A 25,000-nucleotide genomic window follows, 5' to 3' on the forward strand; every position below is an offset into this window, starting at 1 on the left:
GTGAAGTGCATTCCGTTGTAAAAGAACTTTACACTTCTCAACAGTCTGAAATCTTAACGCTTTTAACAACTGACATTTGTAGATGATGGAATTCATTGTCGACAAATTCTATCATCGATTTTTGTCGAGGAGTCGTTGCAGCCCTAGTCTCTGTGAACCGTCGTGGTGTTTTGATGAAATCTGAGCGTAGAGAACGTGAACGGAGCTCGTTTGTGCTCCTTGTGCTCCACCTTTTCGTTTTGCTCATCAACGTCTTTCTGTTCCAGAAAAACAAGGAATACGTCAGCATCGCCAAGGGAGGCTTCATGGGTACGGATTCATTGTTTGTGTGTGAGACAAGAGTTGAAGAAATCCCTTTGAAGAGGGAGCAGTAGAAGTGAAAACACATTTTCAGAACTGAATTGATGGACGGTGTAACGGAGGCCGATTAAATGTTGACGCCGTGAAAAACCAGAACCAACAGGACTTATTTTAACGGATTTTTAAAATTCTAAACGTTTAGCTACAAGCAGAAGCGTCGAGCTTCGCTGTGATTGGACGACGTCTCCAGTCTGTTTCCGAGCAGCATTTTAGAACCACTGTAGTTGGGTGACGTGGTCTGACGGAGGCGTTGTGTTGCAGCGCTGCAGCAGCACCTGGTGGACATGAACATCGAGGGCCTGGATTCCTCCTACGTCCACTGGATCGTCAGCACCTCGGGGCCCCACGGCGGCCTGGGGGCCCCCGACGTGAGTCTGGCTGCTTCACTGCCTGCTGCTGCTGCTGCACTGGGGGGGGGTTAGCAACAGCTGGGTGTTGTTAGTAACAGCTGGGTGTTGTTAGTAACAGCTGGGTGTTGTTAATAACAGCTGGGTGTTGTTAATAACAGCTGGGTGTTGTTAGTAACAGCTGGGTGTTGTTAGTAACAGCTGGGTGTTGTTAATAACAGCTGGGTGTTGTTAATAACAGCTGGGTGTTGTTAATAACAGCTGGGTGTTGTTAATAACAGCTGGGTGTTGTTCTGAGGGGGAACCAACAGCTGGGTGTTGTTCTGAGGGGGAACCAACAGCTGGGTGTTGTTCTGAGGGGGAACCAACAGCTGGGTGTTGTTCTGAGGGGGAACCAACAGCTGGGTGTTGTTCTGAGGGGGAACCAACAGCTGGGTGTTGTTCTGAGGGGGAACCAACAGCTGGGTGTTGTTGCTAACAGCTGGATGTTGTTGCTAACAGCTGGGTGTTGTTCTGAGGGGGAACCAACAGCTGGATGTTGTTCTGAGGGGGAACCAACAGCTGGGTGTTGTTGCTAACAGCTGGGTGTTGTTGCTAACAGCTGGGTGTTGTTCTGAGGGGGAATCAACAGCTGGGTGTTGTTGCTAACAGCTGGGTGTTGTTGCTAACAGCTGGGTGTTGTTCTGAGGGGGAACCAACAGCTGGGTGTTGTTGCTAACAGCTGGGTGTTGTTAATAACAGCTGGGTGTTGTTCTGAGGGGGAACCAACAGCTGGGTGTTGTTGCTAACAGCTGGGTGTTGTTGCTAACAGCTGGGTGTTGTTCTGAGGGGGAATCAACAGCTGGGTGTTGTTGCTAACAGCTGGGTGTTGTTGCTAACAGCTGGGTGTTGTTGCTAACAGCTGGATGATGTTCTGAGGGGGAACCAACAGCTGGATGTTGTTGCTAACAGCTGGGTGTTGTTGCTAACAGCTGGGTGTTGTTGCAGGGAGAGTCCCTGACGAGTCCCGGAGACGGGAAGGGAGTCAAGTCTCTGGTCAACAAGATGACCTTCGCTCTCAAGTCCAAGTCCGTCAACGTGAAGGAGAAGATGATCAGCTTCATGGAGAACACCTCCACCCCCGTGGACAGGTGGGTGGTGCTCTCCTCCTCTTCCTCCTCTCCTCCTCTCCTCTTCCTCCTCCTCTTCTCTCCTCCATAGTCCCACATTGTCTTCAACTGGTTTCTTTATTCTTTCAGTTTGTCTCAGTTCTAGGTCTCTAGCTGCCCCGTGGTTTAGTCAGTGGTAACTAGTAACTTCTACCAAAAGGTTGACGAGGGAGAAAAGCTACTTTCTGTGTTTAGTTTAGTTTTGAAGGTTTTGAGGTTTTCGTCCCGTCACAGACTGAGAGAGACGGAGTGTCAGGTGTCAGGTGTCAGGTGACTACAGCAGGATGGACTGTGACGTGTTCCCCAGGTGTTGTTGTACCGTACCTTACAAAAGAGTCGCTTGTGCCTTGTCCCACGCTAGAATGTCGTTCAATCTGCCGTGGCCAGAGAAGACGGCTCCCGACCGGTAAGAGTCTCCCAGCATGCCCGGCTGTGACCTCACGGCCCCGCGGGGCGTAGGGTCTGGGGTCACCGCATGCCCACCCATTGTCCTCCACCACGCCACCGTCCCGTCTCCCTACCGAGGCCCCGCCGTTCACGCTTTCACTAACGACACTCCGCTGCTTCCGCTCCGTCCGGGTCGCTGCAACCTGTTGAGAACCTCGTCCGTCGGGGGGGGGGGGGGGGGGGGGGGGGGACCTCCACTTCACCTGTTTGTCCCAGACGTCTGTCTCTCCATTCCATCGTTCTCCTTCCAGATGATACTCGGGGCCGTCGCTCCGGTAGGGCGGCCCCGACTATCATGAAGGTCCTTGCCCTCTAACACCGAGACCAACCACATTTAACCCTTTCCTTTCCCAGCGAGCAGCAGGTCGCCGCTGGAGGGTTTCATACCATGGCTATACGTGTGCTGGAATGTGTGTGTGTGGGTGTGGTTCCATGGCCGGTATGGACGACCCTACACAGGCCTCCAGTCTGTCTAACCCTGCCTTGCTTTCTGTGAGCAGGCACGTGAGCAGCAGTGACCGCGTGGGCAAGCCCTACCGCGGCGTGAAGCCGGTCTTCAGCATCGGTGACGAGGAAGAGTACGACACAGGTAGGGAGGGAGACGGAGGCGGGGTTTTACAATCCGATGTTTTCACTGTTCTTCTTTCTGGCGTCAAAACACGACGTGACTTTGCTCTTTATCGTAACACGGTCCTGCCGGAGCGTCTCAACCGTAGACATAGACACCAGACGCCGTACAGCCAATCGGCGCCTCCAGCGCCGCCATCTTGGATGGGTCTCCTGCTCTGCTCAATATAAAGAGCCCAGGATAGAAAATCCACCAAAAATCACTTGTTTGTCCACGAAACAACACAAGAAATACTCATTTTAAAGCTGAGGAAAAGTTCTATAATGTGGAAGACACCCCCCCCCCCCCCCCCCAATATGTTTCTACGAGGTTTCCACGGGATAGAGTTTTGCCTCAACTTTAAAATTAGGTGTTACTTGGCATTTTAAAAACCTGGCGACCGAGTTATCGTGCTTTTTAATATTATTAAAAACCCAACTTCTTTGTGAGTTACACTTTTAACGTCGGCATCAACATCCAGCAGGAGTTGGTGAGGCTGGTGTCAAATTACAAGTGGTGGCCATGGCAGGCCCACCGCCTCCAGTAGCTCATTGTTTGAACGGCCTCGACTGACCAAAACAGAAGTGTGATGCTTTTACTTCTAAAATCCCGCCGTCCTCTTCCTGCCTCGCCAGACGAGATCGACAGCTCGTCCATGTCGGACGACGACCGGAAGGAGGTGGTCAACATCCAGACCTGGATCAACAAACCCGACGTCAAACATCACATTCCCTGTAACGAGGTGAAGGAGACGGGCCACATGTTCCCCAGGTGGGTCTTGAAAACCAGCTGCAGGGGTTTTTCTACCTTTCTGAGCCGAGACACACGTTTTACTTTGGAAACATCTGGAGTCTCACCTCCACCTGGAAATTTTAAACTCTGTAGCCTCTATTAACAATATAAAGTCGTTCTCATCAAAGTCATTGTCATCAAAGACATCAAAGTCATTGTCATCAAAGACATCAAAGTCATTCTCATCAAAGACATCAAACGTTCTCATCAAAGTTTGATCAACAGGAATCCAGTAAATCCAGAAACAAGGACTTTTTTTAATAGTGACTCCCTCAGTGTGAAACCTGGACCTGATGGATGAAGAGCTGAGATCCTGGTTTTCAAAAACTTCTCCATCACTGTCACTGACACAGTACTTTGATACAAGATGGTAGCAGGAGGTGGAGATGAACCACACTGACGTCTGTCACTTTACATTTCACCCGCACAGTTCTGTGCTGCCCTCTAGTGGTGAAGAGTAGTGGTGGTTCATCACAATCCACTCGTGACCCAACATGAAAACGACGCCGTTCTCAGTGTCTCTGCCTTGTTGTGTAAACACACATTGTTTTCCAATCAGTGCAGTGTAAACAGCCGCCCGCCCCCCCTCAGATTTGACGCGCGGCATTTATCCGTGACCTTTGACCCTGTCCTGCAGCCACCTGCTGGTCACGGCCACCCACATGTACTGCCTGAGGGAGATCGCGTCCAGGAAGGGCTTGGCCTACATCCAGTCCAGACAGGCGCTGAACTCGGTGGTGAAGATCACGTCCAAGAAGAAACACCCGGAGCTCATCACCTTCAAGTTCGGAAGCAACAACTCAGCCGGGGTGGAGATCTCCGCCGTGGAGAGGTGAGAGACTCTCCAGTGTTGAAAGCTGCTGATTCATGCTTTAGATCTCATCCAAATGTAATCCAAACGGTGTCCAGACCGTCTCAGAGACGTCCTCTTTCCCTTTCACTCTATATGTGATTGGTTCCGTGGTAAAGCCGCCAGCATTTGCTTTATCCAACGTCCAACAGTGGGTTCCCTTGTCTCCTTCCACTTTAGTGCAACTAGTCTCTTTGTTTGCAACAAACCCAGATTAATAAACTGTTCCCATTCTGTGTATCTTATATGTTTAGGGTCTAATCCCATAATGAGGAAACCAGGGTCCCATTTTCCATTGTTTTAGTTTGATTGTTTATATGTGCAGCACTTTGGAAACGCTTTGATGTTAAAATGTTCTTTGTAAATAAAGTGGATTGACACGCGTGTGTCGTCTCGTCGGACACTTCTGTTGACGACAAGTCGTTTTAGTGTCCAACAGGAGGGATTTGTTCTCAGCCGCCATGTTGTCTGTGCCCCCCCCCCCCCCCCCCCCCAGATACCTGATCCCCAACGCCGGTGACGCCACCAAGGTGATCAAGCAGCAGATCATGAAGGTCCTGGACGCCCTGGAGAGCTCGTAAAGCCAGACGGGGGGGGGGGGGGGGGGCAGCCAGGGTCCCGTCTGCCTCGACCGACGCCCCCCCCCCCCGCCGGGCCGCAGACCCATGGGGGGGGGGGGGGCCACATCCGATCCACGACCTGGGCGCTCTGCAGGCGTCCCACTCTCGTCTCACTCCTCACACGTCTTGGTTGTAGTGTCTGGTTCCTCTGTGGTGTCGCCGGCAACCGACCCCCCCCCCCCCCCCCCCCACCCCCCACCGGCCTGAGCCCTGGACTCCAGCGGACGGTCTGAAGTTACATCTCCATCGACGGGGTCGGGGAGTGACAGCGGGAAATGCACGTCCTGAACACATGGCGAGCAAATGTGAGCGGCAGAGCCGGCCCCCCAGGCGGGTTTCCTCCTGCCCCCCCAGGCAGGTTTCCTCCTGCCCCCCCAGGCGGGTTTCCTCCTGCCCCCCCAGGCAGGTTTCCTCCGGCCCCCCCAGGCAGGTTTCCTCCTGCCAGAAACGCTTTTTGATCACTTCTTTCACAGCAGGAGGCTGAAACCGTCACTGGAGGGTCTTTGAAAGATGCGTCATGTAAATATTGTGTAAACGGCTCGACCTGCACACCCCCACCTTTTAGACTCTTCTCTGCAGTGAAGCTCGGCTCCTGACGGTGTTCAGCCTCCCTGCGGGCGGAGGCGCTGCCTCGCAGGGCTCCGGGGGGTTGTTGGTTCAGTGCTTTTACATACGAGTTTAGCTTCCCTCAGCAGGCCCATGTAGCTCCCTGGAGGGTTCCTCCACCCTCCTGGACGGTTCCTCCACCCCTCTGGAGGGTTCCTCCACCCTCCTCTGGACGGTTCCTCCACCCCTCTGGACCCATTCCTCCACCCCCCTGGACGGGTCCTCCACCCCTCTGGACCCGTTCCTCCACCCCTCTGGACGGTTCCTCCACCCCTCTGGACCCGTTCCTCCACCCCTCTGGACCCGTTCCTCCACCCTCCTCTGGACCCATTCCTCCACCCCTCTGGATGGTTCCTCCACCCTCCTCTGGACCCATTCCTCCACCCCTCTGGATGGCTCCTCCACCCTCCTCTGGACCCATTCCTCCACCCCTCTGGACCGATTCCTACAGAGGGTCAGTGATTGTAGAGAGCCGGAGCGCTTCGGCCGATTCTACTTTCTCACATGACCAAACTAAAGAGGCTAACGGCTACTAGCTACTAGCTAGTGGCTACCGCGCCGGAAAGGACTGCCGTAACAAGGACTGTGTGCTTTTGCACTTTGAAGCTGCATGGGTAGGAGTGGAAAGACTCTGCGTAGAGGAAATGTACTTTATATCCGTTTTTGAATCCGCCTCTCGTCGGTCGTCGTCGTTGAAACTGAGCAGCTTTCGTTTGCTTCGCCACGATTGCCTTTGGCCTCATGCCTGTGACGTGACGTTGGCAGCAGCAGTGGCGACGCATCACGGCACCCTGCTGCTTCTCTTAGGATCCCAAACTCTGTTTCAGACTTCTTTCCTCTTCCCTTGCTTTGTTCTTGGCTCCTGGGTTGTTTGCAGTGAAGTTGAGGCGTGTCTGCAGACTTGGATTAGAGCATGAAGAGCCTCTGTGACGGCTGCAGTACAGAGAGACTTTGATCCCCTTTGATCTCCAAAAGTTACACAAAGATTCACCTTCTTGACGCGATGCACATTTGAGAAAAACCAAAACTTGAATAAAAGGCTGTAAATTCGGTCCTTTTTCACTCCAGTCTTTTCCAAGCGTTCCTGTTTAATCCATGCAGTGTGTTGTAATTGGTACTGTGATATTTTTCCCAGTATTCTTGTTGACCAGAGCGCCGTTGACTGTTTACGTCACGTCACGTCGCTGGCAGGACGGAAACCGCGAGTCTCGGATGCAACAGGTCTCAAGTGTAATTTGCACATTACTGTACTGCTATTATTTTCTAAGCATTTCTGTTTTTAATAAATGGAGATTATTGGAGTGTGAACACACCGTTTTGACACGTACCTCATGTTTCCTGACTTGGACTGGAGTAAGGAGGCGCAAGGCAGAGAGGAGACTTGCTGCTAATTTGGAGAAAAGCAAATGTTGGTTCTGATCCTGCTAAACTGAAGAATAATAAAAATGTACACGTTGTGATTTGGCACAAAGTAATTTTGTCTCACCCAGAATATTAAGATTGTATTATTAGCAGGTTTGTTAATATAACTATTGATTTTTTATTTTTTTATTTCCCTTTAGAAAACGTGTTTGTGTAGAACACCGTGACATAAGCCAGGATAATATATCAGGAAATTGTTTTTTTTTTTTTAATGTGCCTGAATTTTTTTTTTTCTCAAATGTTTCTAAAAAAAATTATGCAAAAAAACTCAATTGAGGTTTGGAAAAAAAACTTGACATTTTATCATACTATTGTTATATTCTGTATTCTAAATAAGACTTTAAACAATATAATTAATGTGCGAGCAGCCACATCGGACTAATGACGTCATGGTACAACAATAAATATTCTTGAGTCCTAAAATTGGAATAAAAGTTACTTTAATAAAAGTTAAGTTGTTAGAATTGGAACTAAAGTAAATACATCCGACGCACATTCAAGAAAAAAACCCACAACTGGTAACTAATTGTTTTTCTTAAATCGCTTTTCCAGTGTTTATTCATGTAAAATATTAACATGAGTCGAACGTCACTTCCTGTTCGTGGACCGGAGTTCCGAACCTTCAAGATATAAGCTCAACTGTACAATGAGTACACGACGCGTCTCTCAGTAAATTATTTTAATTTATAATAAGTAATATAATATTATTTATATTTGGAAAATAATGTTTTCAGGTCTAATACTTTAGTATTGGGATTCATTGTATCGGAGTTGAAAAGCCACGCTAAAACCTTCGACCGAGTCTAACCTCTTACTTTGAAAGCCCAGCCACCGGAAACGCGTCCGCTCAGCTGTCTGTGGTCGTGATCGCACTTCTGACTTCATGGCAACTGTGGCGAAAGCGATGTCGAGTAAGTGGAGCGCGTGACGCGTCCGCGAGTCGGTGTGACGTTGTCCCATACTGTGTGTGTGTGTGTGTGTGTCTCCTCAGAGTTCCGCCTCGCCGTGGTCCAGCTGCACGTGAGCAGCGTCAAGGCGGACAACCTGCGCAGAGCGCGGGCTCTGGTGAGGGAGGCGGCGGACCGGGGGGGCCAGGTGGTGCTGATGCCGGTGAGGGGGGGTGAGGGGGGGGGGGCTCGAGCCCCGCTGCTTGTACGAGCCCGTGCTCTTTATCGTAACACGGTCCCGCTGCAGCGTCTCAACCGTAGACAGAGACACGAGACGCCGTACAGCCAATCAGCGCCTGTTGTCGCGACGCGCCTCCAGCGCCGCCATCTTGGATGGGTCTCCTGCTCTGCTCAATATAAAGAGCCCGGGACAGAAAATCCACTATAATCACTTGTTTGTCCGCGTAACAACACAAGTAATACCTCATTTTAAAGCTGAGGGAAAGTTCTATAAGGTGGAAGTTATATAAATAAATGTTTCTACGAGGTTTCCACGGGATAGAGTTTTGTCTCAGCTTTAAAATTAGGTGTTATTTGGTATTTATAAAACCTGGTGACCTTTATATAGACACTTTGGACATTGAAGCTGCGAAACAAGGACCTGAGTTGTTGACTGTGTCGACTCATCGTTCTTTTTAATCTTCTTATTTATTTAAGTTTATTTATTATTCTTCATTCCGCCCTTTTTTCCCCCCATCCCCTTCTTTTTTCCGTCTTTAATTATTTAACTTTCCTGACTTGTTGTTGTCTCGTCCACGTTGTTGTTGTAGTGTGAAAGGCTGTGGGTGTGTGAGTGGTTTTACTCGGGAAGAGACCTGCCCTCTCATGAACATTGGTTTTATTCTGAAGTTCTGTGGTAACAAACGGAGTGTGAGTGAAGTTTTCCTCACTGTGACTGTGAATGACGGGAACCTGCTCACGTCTCCACCGCAGGAATGCTTCAACTCTCCGTACGGGACCAGCTTCTTCCCCCAGTACGCAGAGCCGATCCCGGGGGAGTCCAGCCGGCTGCTGGCCGCCGTGGCCCAGGAGTGTGGGGTGTTCCTGGTGGGAGGTGGGTGTGGGGGGGGGGCACCGTCACGTTACTGTTCAGCAGGACCAGGATGATTAACATCCAGATGTTACTGATTCACTCTGGACGTTTGTTCTCTCGGCCAGAACATTCCAGACGTTTCTACACTCAGTAGAAAACAAAGACAAAGTCAACTGCAACTGTTTTGTGCAGAATTTATTCTTTTCCTAAATGATGAGTAGATTTTATTTTTATCACTGTTGTTTAAGTAAAACTCACTATTGTCGTTTAGTCCTGAACTGAAATATGTGCGATCGTGATGAGAAGTTTTGGTTTTGTACAAATAATCAGCTGCTGGTTTTTATCCTCAACTTGTGCAGGAAGTGACTCTTCCTCTGCCTCTGAGGCTAGCTTAGCCTGCTAGCCTCATGGAAACAGGCTAGTAGCTTAGCCTGCTAGCCTCATAGAAACAGGCTAGTAGCCTAGCCTGCTAGCCTCATAGAAACAGGCTAGTAGCCTAGCCTGCTAGCCTCATAGAAACAGGCTAGTAGCCTAGCCTGCTAGCCTCATGAAGACAGGCTAGTAGCTTAGCCTGCTAGCCTCATGGAAACAGGCTAGTAGCTTAGCCTGCTAGCCTCATAGAAACAGGCTAGTAGCCTAGCCTGCTAGCCTCATGGAGACAGGCTAGTAGCTTAGCCTGCTAGCCTCATGGAAACAGGCTAGTAGCTTAGCCTGCTAGCCTCATGGAAACAGGCTAGTAGCCTAGCCTGCTAGCCTCATGGAGACAGGCTAGTAGCTTAGCCTGCTAGCCTCATGGAGACAGGCTAGTAGCCTAGCCTGCTAGCCTCATGGAGACAGGCTAGTAGCCTAGCCTGCTAGCCTCATGGAGGTTAGGGTTAGCGGCACAAGTCTGGATATTTCACCGTAAAGAGTCTAAAATTACTCTTTTGTTTTTTTTTATTTCATTCTGTTTATATATAAAACATTCAATAACCCCCCCCCCCCCCCCCCTCCCCCTCCCCCCCCCCCCCCCCCAGGATCCATCCCAGAGGAAGACGGAGGGAAGTTGTATAACACCTGCTGTGTGTTCGGTCCTGATGGAGAGATGATCCTCAAGCACAGGAAGGTGTGTGTGGCTTGCTGCCTTGCTCATAGTGTGGGAGAGGCGGAGCCTAATTTCTCTGTTTGTTTATCCCCCCCCCACCCTCAAGATTCACCTGTTTGACATCGACGTTCCCGGGAAGATCCGCTTCCAGGAGTCGGACACGTTGACGCCCGGCAGCAGCTTCTCCATGTTTGACACCCGTGAGTGTCACTTCCTGTTTGTGTGTTTGTTTGTTTGTTTGCTCGCTGTGGTTCAGACCATCCCTCCTCTGCTTCTCCCGCCAGCGTTCTGTAAAGTGGGAGTGGGGATCTGCTACGACATGCGGTTTGCTGAGTTGGCACAACTGTACAGCCGGAGAGGTGAGGGGGGGGGGGGGGGGGGAGTTGTTGTTGTTGTTGATGACCTGCATCGTGGCGTCTCTCCTGTTGGCAGGCTGCCAGCTGCTGGTTTACCCCGGAGCCTTCAACATGACCACTGGCCCCGCCCACTGGGAGCTGCTGCAGCGCGGCAGGTCGGACTGCAGACTGACGTTTAGTAAATCTGTCTAAAGAAATATATTTGTTTGTGTTTTCCTCAGTAGTTAATAAGATTTAGATTTATAGTCCTTCACACATAAAGAACGAAGCCACTCGGTTTGCATGACTTGTTTTATTCTGAAGTTCTTGTTTCCATTTGAAGCGTGGACGTTAAAGAAACATGATATATAAACATAATCATGAGGCTCTTGATTGGCTTTAACAATAATAATGTGTTTCCCCAGCAAAGAGTCTCTAATACCTGAATGTGATGATTAATAATGATCAAGACCTTTATTTTGTAGGAGTGGGTAACAATAGCAGCGTTGTGACGAGCATCTTGACCAGCTAGCTTCCCCTCCCCCCTCCCCCCCCCCTCAGGGCCGTAGACAACCAGGTGTTCGTTGCCACGGCGTCGCCGGCCAGAGACCAGACGGCCTCCTATGTGGCCTGGGGGCACAGCTCCGTGGTCAACCCCTGGTGAGAGGACCGCAGGGGGCGGGGCTTCAGCAGGAGCTCCTCCTCCTCTCAGGAGCAGGGGGCGGGGCCTCAGCAGGAGCCCCTCCTCCTCTCAGGAGCAGGAGGCTTCTTCTTCTTCTTCTTCTTCTTCTTCTTCTTGTTCTTCTTGTTCTTGTTCTTGTTCTTCTTCTTCTTCTTCTTCTTGTTCTTCTTGTTCTTGTTCTTCTTGTTCTTGTTCTTCTTGTTCTTCTTGTTCTTGTTCTTCTTGTTCTTGTTCTTCTTGTTCTTCTTGTTCTTGTTCTTCTTGTTCTTCTTGTTCTTGTTCTTCTTGTTCTTCTTGTTCTTCTTCTTCTTCTTGTTCTTCTTGTTCTTCTTCTTCTTCTTCTTGTTCTTCTTGTTCTTCTTGTTCTTGTTCTTCTTCTTGTTCTTCTTGTTCTTCTTCTTCTTCTTCTTCTTCTTCTTCTTCTTGTTCTTCTTCTTCTTCTTCTTCTTCTTCTTCTTGTTCTTCTACTTCTAGATATTAATGGTCCGCCGTGTTGTTGCAGGGGAGAAGTGATTTCCAAGGCGGGATCGGAGGAATCGGTGATTTATGCCGACATCGGTGAGTTTCAGCCTCGACGGCTGGAAATAAGGATAATGGAGTTTCTATTCTTTCATCTTCATTTGTTCTTTTAAAACAACTTTTATCACTTACATTTTTGAGACAATTCTTTTCCAAGCACAGATTTGACTGTTTATCCCAGGGGTGTCCAACCTGAGGCCCGGGGGCCAGAACGGCCCCTCAGAGGATCTAATCTGGCGCCATGGGATTTTTTTTTTTCTTTTTTAAGTATAAATATGAAAACTGACAGATTCTGATCTAAAAACACCAGATTGGTAAAAATGACATTGAAAACCTCCCTTGGTCAGAATTAATTAATGCGTCTGTGGAGGTCACATGACGCAACGCCTTTCACAATAAAACGAGTCCAACTTATGTGAAGTGAGACTTTAGACACATAAAGTCAAAACAATTTCCAGATGACAAATTTTTTCAAATATAATATCTGATTAACTTTAATATGTATATTTCAGAATAGACAAAAGGATCAAAGAGATGAAAGACTTTGACATTTGTCCAGATCTGCAGTTTAACCCCAATAAAACCTGATTCAATATGTTGGATTCAATATCTAATCATCATTGTTGTTGTTGTTGTTTGTTTCAGACCTGCAGTATTTGGCCGACATCCGGCAGCAGATTCCCGTCACGGCTCAGCGCCGGGACGACCTCTACGCCGTGACGTCCACACAGGAAGCGTCGCGCTGAAGCTGTCTGGCAGCTTGACGTCCTGCCGCTGCAGTTAGGGTCGGGACACTGCAGGGAACGAGGCTGGTGTCAAATTACCAGCAGCCGACGCGCCCCGACGAGCCGACCAATCAGAATGCAGGTTGGCTTCCAGGGGGGCGGGGCTTCCCGACGTTTCTAATGGAGCTTTTAATGAATAAACTGATTCACAAAGTGCGGAAGAGTTGAAGAACATGAAAATGAGGATTTTCTTTTTTAATTCACTTTCATGTCATTTCAGTTTTTTCTCCACTGCCTAGAAAAGTAAATCTAGAATTTTGCGGTTTGTCCTCTGAAACTTTTAAACATAGTTTGGATTATTTTCACGTTATTAAATACGAGATGCTGAGAACATAAAGAAGTTTGGACGACCTCAGGACGCCTCTGATTCGCTGATCCTGATTTAACGATGTGACTTCCTTCTTAAAGGAACTGGAACTTTAGATTCACTGAAGAAGAAGAAAAACTAATAACACTTGATAATTTCAGGTAAAACAAACCGTCAAGAAAATCTACAAATAAATGTCTTTGTACAAAAAGCTGCTCTTTAATTTCTCTACACTTTGTCTCTCTTTCATTCTTCACCTCTTGACTTGTGTGAAGTTTAGTTTCTGATTCAGGCGAAATGAAAACGTTCCTGAGTTCAGGTGGGAGAATTTCTTTTATTTAAAACCTGAGAGGAAATGAAACGACAGAAAACAACAATCATCTCCGTGACAACAAACGTATATTTACACTTCAGTGCTGCTTGGCGGCGTTAAAGGTTTGGTTGGTCACACGTTGGTCTCTTTGGACGCCGGCGGCTTCATCGCCTCCGTTTCCTCCAGGAAGGCTGGTGGCCGCCGCCGTTTGTAGCCTGAAGGCAACACAACGACGTTCTCAGTGGAAACATCAAAGGATGAAGGAACAAGCTTGATATTCACACAGACAGAATGAAGAACCTGGGAAATTCCCACTTCCTCTGGTAAAGTGGGAATCCGTCGAGGTGCAAGAGGCGACGGTCACATGAGGTCCAGTTTCTAAATATCATTTCAGTTGAAGCTTTGACTTCTTGGTTTCCAGCTTCATTTTATACGTTCAGAGACGTTTGTGACGCTGCAATCGTCTCTTCATGTTTCCTTCATGTCAGGACGAGTTTACAAGACGACACCTGATCCTCTAAAACACTGTTTTTCTACCTTTCTGAGCCTAGGCACACACTCTGTAGCCTCTATTAACAATATAAAGTCTTTCTCATCAAAGTCATCAAAGTCATTGTCATCAAAGACATGAAAGTCATTCTCATCAAAGTTTTATCAACAGGAATCCAGTAAATCCAGAAAGCAAGGACTTTTTTTAATAGTGCCTCCCTCAGTGTGAAACCTGGACCTGATGGATGAAGAGCTGAGATCCTGGTTTTCAAAAACTTCTCCATCACTGTCACTGACACAGTACTTTGATACAAGATGGTAGCAGGAGGTGGAGATGAACCACTCTGACGTCTGTCACTTTACATTTCACCGGCAAAGTTCTGTGCTGCCCTCTAGTGGTGAAGAGTATTTATACATCATTACTCTGCAACACACTGTCGCTGTGAGAGTAAAGGTTGTTTTAGAACAAAATGTGAAATGTGATAATTTCCCGCGGAACAAAGTTTTGCGTTGCCATGACAACGTGTCGGTTGTCGGTGTGAAAACTTCTCCGTGGTTCTGCAGGAGCAGGAACAGAATTGCTGTTTACTGCTAGCGAGGTCACGTCTCCGAGTTAAATATGATAAACATGATGATATTCAGGATGTTGATCGTTCAGGAGGAAGGAGAACGTCTCTGTTCAAACAACGTTGTTCCTCTTCTGAAAACGACGGACTTCCTCTGGTTCACCTGAGACCCGCCGGTGGATTTAGTTCTAGAAAAGTATATTGAACAATACTCATGACGATAGGATAGAGAGGAAAGTCACTTTGCAGGTTATCAGTTAGCTACAAAAAGGCTCTGCTGCGTCAAGCGCTGTTATAAACGTGACGGTTCGCTGACGTGGAACATCAGAGGGAACAAAGTTTTAACAACGAGATGAATTCTGCTTATATAACAGGAAATACTCTGCTTCTGTTTGCCAGTTTGTGTTGAGATGTAGGTTATTATTATTGTTATTATTATTATTGAAGTCCGTCTGGGCTGTTTTAGAGATTTTATCCATTATTATTGTTTTTCAATTTGCACTTTGTGGTTTAACTGTTTAAAATGTTTGTTGTAGTTTTAATAGTTTGTGACCTTGATTGTTTAAAGTCCCACTAATAATCTGTTTGAAGGAACTGGACCCTGCTGGTTTGGCCCTGGACCACCGGATCAGGACCGGAGGAGGTTCTGGACAGGAAGTGACCTCACCTCTCTGCGTGGCCTGGAACTCCTTCTTCTTCTTCTTGCTGATCCGGTCCAGGTGGATCTGGTACGCCACGCCGGCGACCACCATGGCGCCGACCACCACGCAGAGGCCGGTGCTGAACATCCACATGGCCTGAGAGGCCCGGCTCCTGGGGGGGCCGCCGCCGCCGCCGTCTGGACCACAAGACACCAGTGAGGCGCTGCTTCAGGCTCATCGCCATGGCAACGATTGGTAACGACTGGTAATGACTGGTATGGAACGGTAACGACCCAACGGCCGTCAATGACGGGCAACGACTGTCAAGACTGTCGAAGACGGGCAACGACCGGCAACGACAGGCAACGACCCTCAAGACCGTCAACGACAGGCAACGACCGTCAAGACTGTCGAAGACCGTCAACGACAGGCAACGACCGTCAAGACTGTCGAAGACCGTCAACGACAGGCAACGACCGTCAAGACTGTCAAAGACCGTCAACGACAGGCAACGACCCTCAAGACCGTCAACGACAGGCAACGACCGTCAAGACTGTCGAAGACCGTCAACGACAGGCAACGACCGTCAAGACTGTCGAAGACCGTCAACGACAGGCAACGACCGTCAAGACTGTCGAAGACCGTCAACGTCAGGCAACGACCGTCAAGACTGTCGAAGACCGTCAACGTCAGGCAACGACCATCAAGACTGTCGAAGACCGTCAACGTCAGGCAACGACCGTCAACAACAGGCAACGACCGTCAAGACTGTCGAAGACCGTCAACGTCAGGCAACAACCGTCAACAACAGGCAACGACCGTCAAGACTGTCGAAGACCGTCAACGACAGGCAACGACCGTCAAGACTGTCGAAGACCGTCAACGACAGGCAACGACTGTCAAGACTGTCGAAGACCGTCAACGACAGGCAACGACCGTCAAGACTGTCGAAGACCGTCAACGTCAGGCAACAACCGTCAACAACAGGCAACGACTGTCAAGACTGTCGAAGACCTTCAACGACAGGCAACGACCGTCAACGACCATCGACAGGCAACGACCCTCAATGACGGCAACGACGGGCAGTGACGGGCGGCGACTCACAGCTGGTGGACACCAGGGTCTGGTTCAGGACGGGGTTGCTGATGATGCAGGAGACGCTGGCGTCTCCGGGAAGCGCCACGCTCAGCGAGCTGCTGACGTTGTACAGGAGGGAGGCCAGCGCCAGCGCCCGGGTCGCCACGGCGCCCTCGGGCGGCTCCTCGGCCTCGTTGATGAGCCAGGACACGGTGGGTTCAGGAAAACCTCCGCCGGACTCACACAGGAAGGACGTGTGGTTGTCCAGCAGTCCCTCTTCTCTCTGCAGCCGCGGGGAACTGAACCCAGCTGCAAACCAAAACCAGAACCAGAACCAGAACCAGAACCAGAGTTACGCTTCTGAAGGAGCAACAAGTTTCTGGCCGAGACTCAAGGTGACTTGAATTTTGACCAATTATCTCTTAATAAAATCATCTGATGAGCCTCTGTTGTTCTTTCCTGCTTTCCAGTCTTTGCCTGCATGTTTCTGAACGTGAAGTTCAATAAATCAGTGAATAAAAATCATTAGTGTGAAACACTAATAATGAGTCACTGCCAGTGAGATCATAACTCCTGCCAGTGACGCGTATTATATATTCATTCCCATTTGATTGAAACGTGCCCACAGCGGGCCACAGCGGGCCACACCGGGCCACACCGGGCCACACCGGGCCACAGCGGGCCACACCGCGCCCGGGGCTGTCCGGTGTACCGGGGCTGACCTGCGGTCCGGAGGCACACGGTGCACACCGGGACGCTCCGGTTCCCCTCCGACAGCACGAACAGGCTGTAGTTGGCGTCCCGCTGCGGCTCCACGTCGGGCAGCTTCAGGGTGAAGTCCCCGCTGCGGGCGGCGGCCGCGTCGGCGGCCAGGGTGGCCGGGGAGAAGCCCCACATCTCCTCGTGCTCGCCGCCCTCCTCCCACGCGGACCGGAGCAGCAGCTCGCCGTCGCGCCTCCACTCCACCGTGAGCCTCCCGGCGGTGCGGAGCTCCGGGCGGAAGCAGGGCAGCGACACCGGCCGCCCCACGGTGCCCAGGACGCAGCCCGGCTCTGCGCCGCGGGACACAACAGACAGGCACGCACACGTACAGGTGAATACTTGTGTCGGCACACGTACAGGTAAATACCTGTGTCGGCGCGTCATCGCCCGCATGGAAGAACCGACAACTCACCCGAAGTGGCGCACAGCCCGAGGACGCTGAGCAGCAGCCCCGCGCGCCACAGCGCCAGAAGCGAAGCGTGACGACAGAAGGTTCGAGTCCGTGACGCGCGAACGCAGCAGGTTCCGTCCATGTCTTCAGTCCCCCCGTCCTCCGCTGCGCCCGAGTCCCGCAACTTTAGCGCCGTTCATGCTGCGGCTTGTTGCGCCAGAACCCCGCACTTTATGGCGCTGCTGGGCTGAATGGAGGAAGAGTCCCGAGGAAGAGTCCCGAGGAAGAGTCCCGAGGAAGAGTCCCGAGGAAGAGTCCCAATGTCCCGAGGAAGAGTCCCAATGTCCTGAAGAAGAGTCTCAATGTCCCGATGAAGAGTCCCAATGTCCTGAGGAAGTCCCTGAGTCCCGTGGAAGAGTCCCAATGTCCTGAAGAAGTGTCTCAATGTCCCCAGGAAGAGTCCCAATGTCCCCAGGAAGAGTCCCAATGTCCCCAGGAAGAGTCCCTGAGTCCCGAGGCAAGGCGAGGTCTGGGAGCAGCAGATCCGGTGAGGAGCGTTGATTGTGGAGGAGGACAGTCCAACCTGTCTGACTTCTTTTCAGGTAGCACACACACACACACACACACACACACACACACACACACACACACACACACACACACACACACACACACACACACACACACACACACACACACTCACACAATGCCTACAATATAGGATGACATTTATGTATATATTTACAAAGACAAAACTATATTTTCAACAGAGAAAGATGATTATAAATGACTATTGAACATTGGAGAAGTTGTACTTTTACTTCCAGGCAGTTTAATTAAATATACTAATGCGGGGGGGGGGGGGGGGGGGGGGCAGGGAAAACGTAAAAAAAAAAAAAAAGGTTTCACACTCAATTGAAGCGGCGGGTTTTTAAGAAAAAAATATGATTTGGTAAATTCAACAAATAATAAGTGTGGCACGTTAGTTTTATTAAACAATAAAGTGAATCCTGGCAGCGCGGAGCTTCAGTGTGTTTAAACCGCAGAGGGTGAAGGTTCCTCTCCGCTCCGCCAGGGGGCGGTGAACGTTCCCCTCCGCTCCGCCAGGGGGCGCTGTGGCCGCTGCTCCTCCACACCGCGACGAGCAGCGGAGCCTCCGCCGGGAACATGGCGGCCCTCAGGACGGCCGGTCGGAGGCTGCAGCTCCTGCTGCGGCGCCCCGGAACGCGGAGCTTCCAGCGGGCGAGCAGGAGGCCGCGGGGAACCTCCTGCCGGGCGGCGGCGGCCCTTCGCCCGCTGACACGCGACCCGTGTCTGGTCCTGCAGACCCGGAACTTTGTCACCTCCGCCTGCAGGCTGAAGGACGGAGACGAGCCGGGGAGCAGCGGGGGGGTCCCGGAGGAGGAGGAGGAGGAGCAGCAGGAGGAGCAGCAGGAGGAGGAGGAGGAGGAGGAGGAGGAGGAGGAGCAGCAGGAGGAGGAGGAGGAGGAAGACTTCCTGCAGGACAGCGAGCTCGAGCAGCTGTTCCAGCTGTTCCAGCTGCAGCCTCCTGCGGGACTCGGGCTGCAGGAGCAGCGGGTGTTTATCGTCCATCCAGACGTGAAGTGGGGAACCAGGAAGCAGCACCTGACCACCGGTGAGACCAGGACCTGGGCTGGTTCTAGGAGGTTCTAGAACCCTGACCGAGGAGGTTCTAGTCCAGAACCCTGACCCAGGAGGTTCTAGTCTAGAACCCTGACAGAGGAGGTTCTAGAACCCTGACAGAGGAGGTTCTAGTCTAGAACCCTGACCCAGGAGGTTCTAGAACCCTGACAGAGGAGGTTCTAGTCTAGAACCCTGACAGAGGAGGTTCTAGTCTAGAACCCTGACCCAGGAGGTTCTAGAACCCTGACAGAGGAGGTTCTAGAACCCTGACAGAGGAGGTTCTAGTCTAGAACCCTGACAGAGGAGGTTCTAGTCTAGAACCCTGATCCAGGAGGTTCTAGTCTAGAACCCTGACCCAGGAGGTTCTAGTCTAGAACCCTGACCCATGTGGTTCTAGTCTAGAACCTTGACCAAGGAGGTTCTAGAACCCTGACCGAGGAGGTTCTAGAACCCGGACACAAGTTCCACAACTTCCAGTCTTGAACTCTCACGGATTAAAAAACACCGACAGTCTTATTGGTTCCATTCCTTCTGGAACAATCTGAGATTGTGAGACTCTGGCTGATTGTGGAACATTTTATAACTTTAATATTCCAGAACCTCCAGAGTCTAGAACCTCCAGAGTCTAGAAGTTTCTCACATTCTAGACACATTAGACACACTAGACACAGTTGACAGGTTTCATGCACCTTCACCTCTCAATGGTCTCGACAGAGTCCAGAAGCTCACGGTAGTTCTTTAGTACCGCCGGTATTAGAAGGAGCTCGGTGGTTCTGAAGGTCTTGCCCGTTTGCAGCGGAGCTGATGATGTCGGAGGCCGTGAGCCTCGTCAACACGCTGGACGGCTGGACGGTCGTGGACACCGTCATCATGTCCACCAAGACCCCGGAGAAGAAGAGGATATTTGGCAAAGGAAACTTCCAGCTCCTGACAGGTTCCACAGTCTCTCTGCTGCTGACGGTCTTGAACCACCCAGTTCTTGTGTGTAGAACGTTTCACCGTTCCGTCTGTTTCCAGAGAGAATCAGACAGACGGCGGGAATCACTGCAGTGTTCGTGAACGTGGAGCGTCTGTCCCCTCTGTCCGAGGTGAGCCAGTTCTGGAGGGACGGCGGCGGAGGAGGAGGTTCCATGTTTGACTCTGGTCTCGTCTCTAGAGGGAGTTTGAGGACGCCTGGGGCCTGAAGGTGTTGGACCGGTACTCCGTGGTCCTCCACATCTTCCGCTGCAACGCCAGAACCAAAGAGGCCAAACTCCAGATCTCGCTGGCCGAGATGCCGTTGTTAAGGTGGCCGCCGCCCGGAGGGTCTCCTGAGGAGAACCTTCCTGTGGTTCCCTGCTAAACCTCTGACCGTCTGACGACAGGTCGCGGCTGAGGAACGAAATGGTGAACCTGGACCAGCAGGGCGGAGGAGCCAGGTACATCGGCGGCTCAGGTAACGATCTTCACTTCAAAGATCTTCACTTCAAAGATCTTCACCTCAAAGATCTTCACCTCAAAGATCTTCACTTCAAAGATCTTCACCTCAAAGATCTTCACTTCAAAGATCTTCACCTCACTGCCAAGTTTTATTCAAAGTTGAAGTAGGAAGTTACTTTCTCATCCAGAGATACAACAAAGCAGGTTAACAGTGTGTGTGTGTGTGTGTGTGTGTGTGTGTGTGTGTGTGTGTGTGTGTGTGTGTGTGTGTGTGTGTGTGTGTGTGTGTGTGTGTGTGTGTGTGTGTGTGTGTGTGTGTGTGTGTGTGTGTGTGTGTGTGTGTGTGTGTGTGTGTGTGTGTGTGAGAACACCTCTATGCGAGCCGTGAGAGCAGGACTGTCCTGAGATAAGACATGTCCCCCGGAGGACAGACGTCTCAGTGGTTCCAGTCAGAACATCTTCCTGGTTCCACACAAACACGCAGGAATCCACGATCACTTACAAAGTGTGGATTCCCCCGTACCAAGTTCTGATGATGAACATGAAGTACTGATGATGAACATGAAGTTCTGATGATGAACATGAAGTACTGATGATGAACATGAAGTTCTGATGATGAACATGAAGTTCTGATGATGAACATGAAGTTCTGATGATGAACATGAAGTTCTGATGATGAACATGAAGTTCTGATGATGAACATGAAGTACTGATGATGAACATGAAGTTCTGATGATGAACATGAAGTTCTGATGATGAACATGAAGTTCTGATGATGAACATGAAGTACTGATGATGAACATGAAGTTCTGATGATGAACATGAAGTACTGATGATGAACATGAAGTACTGATGATGAACATGAAGTACTGATGATGAACATGAAGTTCTGATGATGAACATGAAGTTCTGATGATGAACATGAAGTACTGATGATGAACATGAAGTTCTGATGATGAACATGAAGTTCTGATGATGAACATGAAGTTCTGATGATGAACATGAAGTTCTGATGATGAACATGAAGTTCTCATCATCAGTATAAAGTACTGATGATGAACATGAAGTACTGATGATGAACATGAAGTACTGATGATGAACATGAAGTACTGATGATGAACATGAAGTACTGATGATGAACATGAAGTACTGATGATGAACATGAAGTACTGATGATGAACATGAAGTTCTGATGATGAACATGAAGTACTGATGATGAACATGAAGTACTGATGATGAACATGAAGTACTGATGATGAACATGAAGTACTGATGATGAGTATAAAGTACTGATGATGAACATGAAGTACTGATGATGAGTATAAAGTGCTGATGATGAGTATAAAGTACTGATGATGAGTATAAAGTACCTCCGTTGCAGGTGAGACCCTGTTCGAGGTCCAGCAGCAGCTGCTGAAGCAGCGCGAGGCCAAGCTCCGCTCTGCGCTGAACAAACTCCGTCAGAAGAGGTTCCTGCTGCGATCGGAGAGGGAGCAGAGGGAGTTCCCCGTGGTGTCGGTGCTGGGCTACACCAACTGTGGTGAGACCCCGCAGATGTTCCAGATGTTCTCCACCCACGGGGGGTTTTTTTCTTCTGAGGCTCGGTCTGGTTTCCCGTCCAGGAAAGACGACTCTGATCAAAGCCCTGACGGGGGACGTGAGGCTCCGGCCCCGGGACCGGCTGTTCGCCACCCTGGACGTCACCGTCCACGCCGGCCGGCTGCCTTGCCGTATGGCGGTGCTGTACGTCGACACCATCGGCTTCCTGTCGCAGCTCCCCCACCGCCTCATCGACTCCTTCTCCGCCACGCTGGAGGACATCAGACACTCCGTACGTCTTCACGTCTTCACGTCCAGCAGCTTTTAAAAGTCACGTTTTGTACCTTGTGAAGGTTTTGACTGACGGTCTGTCCAGGACCTGCTGGTCCACGTCCGGGACGTGAGTCACCCAGAGACGCTGAACCAGAAGGCCAATGTCCTGCAGGTCCTGAAGAACCTGGACGTCCCCGACAGGCTGCTGAGCTCCATGATCGAAGTTCACAATAAAACCGACCTCGTTGACAAGTAAACAACAACAACAACAACAACCAGGTTCACCACAGTTCACGTGAAGAGACGACCAGGTACCAACACCTTGTACTTCCTGTCTCAGCTACGACTGTGGAGACGCCGGCGTGCTGCTGGTCTCCGCCCTGCTGGGACGAGGTCTGGACGAGCTGCAGGCCGTCGTGGAGGCGGAGCTTCTGAAATCCACCGGGAAACAAGTCCTGGACCTGAAGGTCGACCTGGAGACCGGGGAGCTACGGTAACCACGGTAACGGCTGGTGGTGGCGCTCTTTGATGTGGAGCAACTCGTTAATGTTCCTCTTCTTCTTCCTCCTCCTCCTCCTCTTCCTCTTCCTCTTCCTCCTCAACGCTCCTCCTCCTCCTCCTCTTCCTCAACGCTCCTCCTCCTCCTCCTCCTCCTCCTCCTCCCCCCCCCCCCCCAGCTGGCTGTACAAGGAGGCCACCGTCCAGGAGGTGCAGGTGAATGAAGACGAAGGCTCGGCCGTCGTCAGCGTCATCATCAGCGCGGCGGCCTACGGGCGCTACAGGAAGCTGTTCGGACGGAGGTGACGGAGGTGACGGACGGAGGTGACGGAGGAAAATGCTCCGGCTGCTGTGCAGTCAATTAAAATATCTAACGTGCAACGGAGGGAACGACTTTATTATAAACGTACAGAAGACGTGAAGTAAACATTCACAGTGAGAAAACACTTTACAGAATTGCCGACGCTGCAGTTTTCCTGAAAGCAGACGAGACGTCACGGGACTCCAGAGGAGAAAATGATAGAAAGCAGCTGATTTCAGGTCAGTTTTTCTGTCTTCGTCTGGCCGGAGAGTCTGTGGAGGAGTTTGTGGTTGAGGCCGATGACCAGGGAGCAGAGCGGCAGCGGACCCACGAAGTCTCCGGCGATGACGTTGAGGCCGGCGGCGTGGCGCCCCGGCTCCTGCTGCAGCAGCCACGCCCTCAGACACTCCCAGTTGCTGTAGGTCAGCGTCCGCAGGGATTCCTTGCGGTTCTCGGCGATGTAGCGTCTGTCGGCCGTCAGGTTGAGGCCGGAGACGAAGAAACCCTCTGAGACAGAAGAAGATCAAAGGGAAGATCAAAAAGACGTCGGCTTCTAGAGTGAACCTGCAGAAGAGCCGACGTTTTAGGTTTTAAATGACTCGATGGACTGAAGTGAAGCTGAAGAAAAGGTTCCAGAGAGAAGTTTGATTTAGACCATGAACATTTTCCACTTTTCCTCAGTTTCAGTGTAAACGGCAATAAATCAAAGTGTCAAAGCTACAGACTGAAATCCTAATGAGGGTCAGAAACAATCTGGGTTTTTTTGGCATCTGAACTGAATCTCTGTGAATGAAGAGGAAATAAAGTTAAAAAGGAAGGTTTCAGAAATGACCTCCTTCACATTCACACATTCTGAGGCTCGTTTCACATTTTTTCCTGGGATCCGATTATTTGTCTCCTGATAATCTACCTTCCATTTTAAACTCCACCTCTGTCAGCGGCAGATGTTTCCAGATGTGACTCAGACGGCCTCGGCCCCCCCAGACTCACCGGGTCGGCCCCCCTCCTTCTTCCAGTCCAGGTAGCGGATCACCCCGGGAGCCGAGCGCTGGTTGGCCCACCAGTAGGGGACGGACGGCCACAGGTCCGGGTGTCTCTCGGCCACCGGGGACTCGTAGGACAAGATGACCTGGTAACCCGACGCCCACAAGCTCCGCAGGGACGGGACGGGCTCCTGCGGGGGGGGGGGGGACAGTCCAGTTGGTCCTGAGTGGTTGGTGCAGCAGGACACAGGAGGGGACACAGGAGAGGGACACAGGAGGGGGACACAGGAGAGGGACACAGGAGAGGGACACAGGAGGAGGACACAGGAGGGGGACACAGGAGAGGGACACAGGACACAGGAGGGGGACACAGGAGGAGGACATAGAAGGGGGACACAGGAGAGGGACACAGAAGGAGGGGACAGGAGAGGGACACAGGACACAGGAGGGGGACACAGGAGGGACACAGGACACAGGAGGGGGGACAGGAGGAGGACACAGGAGGGGGACACCGACCTGCCGGGGACACAGTCTGGACCCGAACAGCGTCTTCAGGCAGGAGACGAAGGACTCGTGGCGCCGAGTGTCCATCCCTTCAAAATGGCTGCAGGCCAGGATCACCACCTCCCGGGGGTGAGAGTCCAGCCAGGAGGACACGGACCAGAGAGTGTCCTGGAGGAGAGCCGTGACAGTCCAGCCTGGTCGACCCCCCCCCCCCCGACCCCCCCCAGTGGACGGAGGTGGACTTACCAGCACGGTGAGGTGGGTGTAGATGACGTGGGTGAAAAACAAGTCGTCTGACGAGTCGACGGGTTTGTGAGCGACTCGCAGGTCGAAGTAACGAATCCCCAGAGACAGCTGGTCCTCGATGGTCTTGTCCTGGAGGGGGGGTACACCAGCTCAGCACCTCCACCCTCACTCCACCCACTCACTCCACCCCCTCCACCCACTCACTCCACCCACTCACTCCATGTTGGCTGATGGTTGATGTTTCCTAGTAAAGAAGCTTTTAACTCCCAACATTTCTCTAAAGTCGACGAGGGAAACGAGCAGAACTGCTCTGATCTGCATTTTAGAAATGATCATGTCGTCGTTTAGACTTTCAGCTTCTAGTTTATCTTGAGCAGCAGAAGAAAATCAGTTTCCTCACAAGTTCTGGTTGTTAACATCTCTTCCTGGTGTGTGGAGAAGAAGAATAATAATAACAATAATA

At 50.9% G+C, this 25,000-nt stretch overlaps 5 protein-coding genes and 1 long non-coding RNA gene across 9 annotated transcripts in view; 4 read left to right on the plus strand and 2 right to left on the minus strand.

Annotated features, from left to right (window-relative positions):
• Positions 1-5,140, plus strand: part of tbc1d23 (TBC1 domain family, member 23) — a 17,963-nt gene extending 12,823 nt beyond the window's left edge. The window contains exons 12-19 of one of the 2 annotated variants that reach the window (XM_080505781.1): positions 267-309; positions 622-728; positions 1,695-1,837; positions 2,217-2,261; positions 2,803-2,891; positions 3,545-3,680; positions 4,339-4,533; positions 5,048-5,140. In XM_080505781.1, the coding sequence (XP_080361907.1) occupies positions 267-309; positions 622-728; positions 1,695-1,837; positions 2,217-2,261; positions 2,803-2,891; positions 3,545-3,680; positions 4,339-4,533; positions 5,048-5,132 (843 nt within the window). In that variant the 3' untranslated portion in view covers positions 5,133-5,140. The remainder of the gene's footprint in view (positions 1-266; positions 310-621; positions 729-1,694; positions 1,838-2,216; positions 2,262-2,802; positions 2,892-3,544; positions 3,681-4,338; positions 4,534-5,047) is intronic. The other variant, XM_080505782.1, reaches the window with a different exon arrangement.
• A 220-nt stretch (positions 5,141-5,360) lies between these two features.
• Positions 5,361-7,085, plus strand: LOC308137796. The gene is made up of 2 exons (XR_013936861.1): positions 5,361-5,553; positions 5,602-7,085. It is a non-coding gene; the product is annotated as an uncharacterized lncRNA (long non-coding RNA).
• A 966-nt stretch (positions 7,086-8,051) lies between these two features.
• Positions 8,052-14,926, plus strand: nit2 (nitrilase family, member 2). 3 transcript variants are annotated; one of them, XR_013936849.1, is made up of 11 exons: positions 8,052-8,110; positions 8,191-8,309; positions 9,080-9,200; positions 10,196-10,284; positions 10,370-10,463; positions 10,548-10,622; positions 10,696-10,774; positions 11,160-11,258; positions 11,783-11,838; positions 12,445-12,666; positions 14,851-14,926. XR_013936849.1 is itself a non-coding variant. In XM_080506146.1 (10 exons), exons 1-10 carry the CDS (start codon positions 8,083-8,085, stop codon positions 12,543-12,545), a joined length of 861 nt encoding a protein of 286 aa, XP_080362272.1. In that variant the 5' UTR covers positions 8,052-8,082; the 3' UTR covers positions 12,546-13,098. The 3 variants fall into 3 exon arrangements, 2 of the variants coding, with proteins under 2 accessions (XP_080362272.1, XP_080362273.1); XM_080506146.1 differs by lacking the exon at positions 14,851-14,926 and having other exon boundaries at positions 12,445-13,098; XM_080506147.1 differs by lacking the exon at positions 14,851-14,926 and having other exon boundaries at positions 8,056-8,110; positions 8,191-8,264; positions 12,445-13,098.
• LOC308137447 (ICOS ligand-like) lies at positions 13,221-17,274 on the minus strand. The gene is made up of 5 exons (XM_080506141.1): positions 17,152-17,274; positions 16,700-17,029; positions 16,005-16,286; positions 14,927-15,097; positions 13,221-13,419 (listed from the first exon to the last, which is right to left on the minus strand). The coding sequence occupies exons 1-5, from the start codon at positions 17,270-17,272 to the stop codon at positions 13,337-13,339; spliced, it is 987 nt and encodes a 328-aa protein (XP_080362267.1). The 5' UTR covers positions 17,273-17,274; the 3' UTR covers positions 13,221-13,336.
• A 414-nt stretch (positions 17,275-17,688) lies between these two features.
• On the plus strand, positions 17,689-22,822 carry gtpbp6 (GTP binding protein 6 (putative)). Its single transcript, XM_080506140.1, has 11 exons — positions 17,689-17,732; positions 18,148-18,766; positions 19,571-19,708; positions 19,792-19,862; positions 19,931-20,061; positions 20,139-20,209; positions 21,575-21,733; positions 21,816-22,024; positions 22,109-22,257; positions 22,346-22,498; positions 22,683-22,822. The coding sequence occupies exons 2-11, from the start codon at positions 18,298-18,300 to the stop codon at positions 22,807-22,809; spliced, it is 1,677 nt and encodes a 558-aa protein (XP_080362266.1). The 5' UTR covers positions 17,689-17,732; positions 18,148-18,297; the 3' UTR covers positions 22,810-22,822.
• A 215-nt stretch (positions 22,823-23,037) lies between these two features.
• The window catches only part of plcxd1.2 (phospholipase C, X domain containing 1, tandem duplicate 2), a 5,696-nt gene continuing 3,733 nt past the window's right edge, over positions 23,038-25,000 (minus strand). Inside the window, exons 3-6 of the mRNA XM_080506145.1 lie at positions 24,538-24,666; positions 24,304-24,459; positions 23,795-23,978; positions 23,038-23,311 (exon numbers count right to left, since the gene is read on the minus strand). Coding sequence (XP_080362271.1) covers positions 23,040-23,311; positions 23,795-23,978; positions 24,304-24,459; positions 24,538-24,666 — 741 coding nt within the window. The 3' untranslated portion in view covers positions 23,038-23,039. The remainder of the gene's footprint in view (positions 23,312-23,794; positions 23,979-24,303; positions 24,460-24,537; positions 24,667-25,000) is intronic.

The sequence above is a fragment of the Blennius ocellaris genome (genome assembly GCF_963422515.1).
Source record: "Blennius ocellaris genome assembly, chromosome: 12".
Lineage (NCBI taxonomy): Eukaryota > Metazoa > Chordata > Actinopteri > Blenniiformes > Blenniidae > Blennius > Blennius ocellaris.

Coding starts and splice junctions, on each gene's coding strand:
- LOC308137447 (XM_080506141.1), bottom strand. CDS start 17,272: ATGGACGGAACCTGCTGCGTTCGCGCGTCACGGACTCGAACCTTCTGT. Junction 16,287..16,699: donor CGTGTGCCTCCGGACCGCAG/GTCAGCCCCGGT, acceptor TTTGGTTTGCAG/CTGGGTTCAGTTCCCCGCGG. Junction 15,098..16,004: donor GACCCTGGTGTCCACCAGCT/GTGAGTCGCCGC, acceptor CTTGTGGTCCAG/ACGGCGGCGGCGGCGGCCCC.
- gtpbp6 (XM_080506140.1), top strand. CDS start 18,298: ATGGCGGCCCTCAGGACGGCCGGTCGGAGGCTGCAGCTCCTGCTGCGG. Junction 20,062..20,138: donor GCCGAGATGCCGTTGTTAAG/GTGGCCGCCGCC, acceptor GTCTGACGACAG/GTCGCGGCTGAGGAACGAAA. Junction 22,499..22,682: donor CTGGAGACCGGGGAGCTACG/GTAACCACGGTA, acceptor CCCCCCCCCCAG/CTGGCTGTACAAGGAGGCCA.
- nit2 (XM_080506146.1), top strand. CDS start 8,083: ATGGCAACTGTGGCGAAAGCGATGTCGA. Junction 9,201..10,195: donor TGGGGTGTTCCTGGTGGGAG/GTGGGTGTGGGG, acceptor CCCCCCCCCCAG/GATCCATCCCAGAGGAAGAC. Junction 10,775..11,159: donor GAGCTGCTGCAGCGCGGCAG/GTCGGACTGCAG, acceptor CCCCCCCCTCAG/GGCCGTAGACAACCAGGTGT.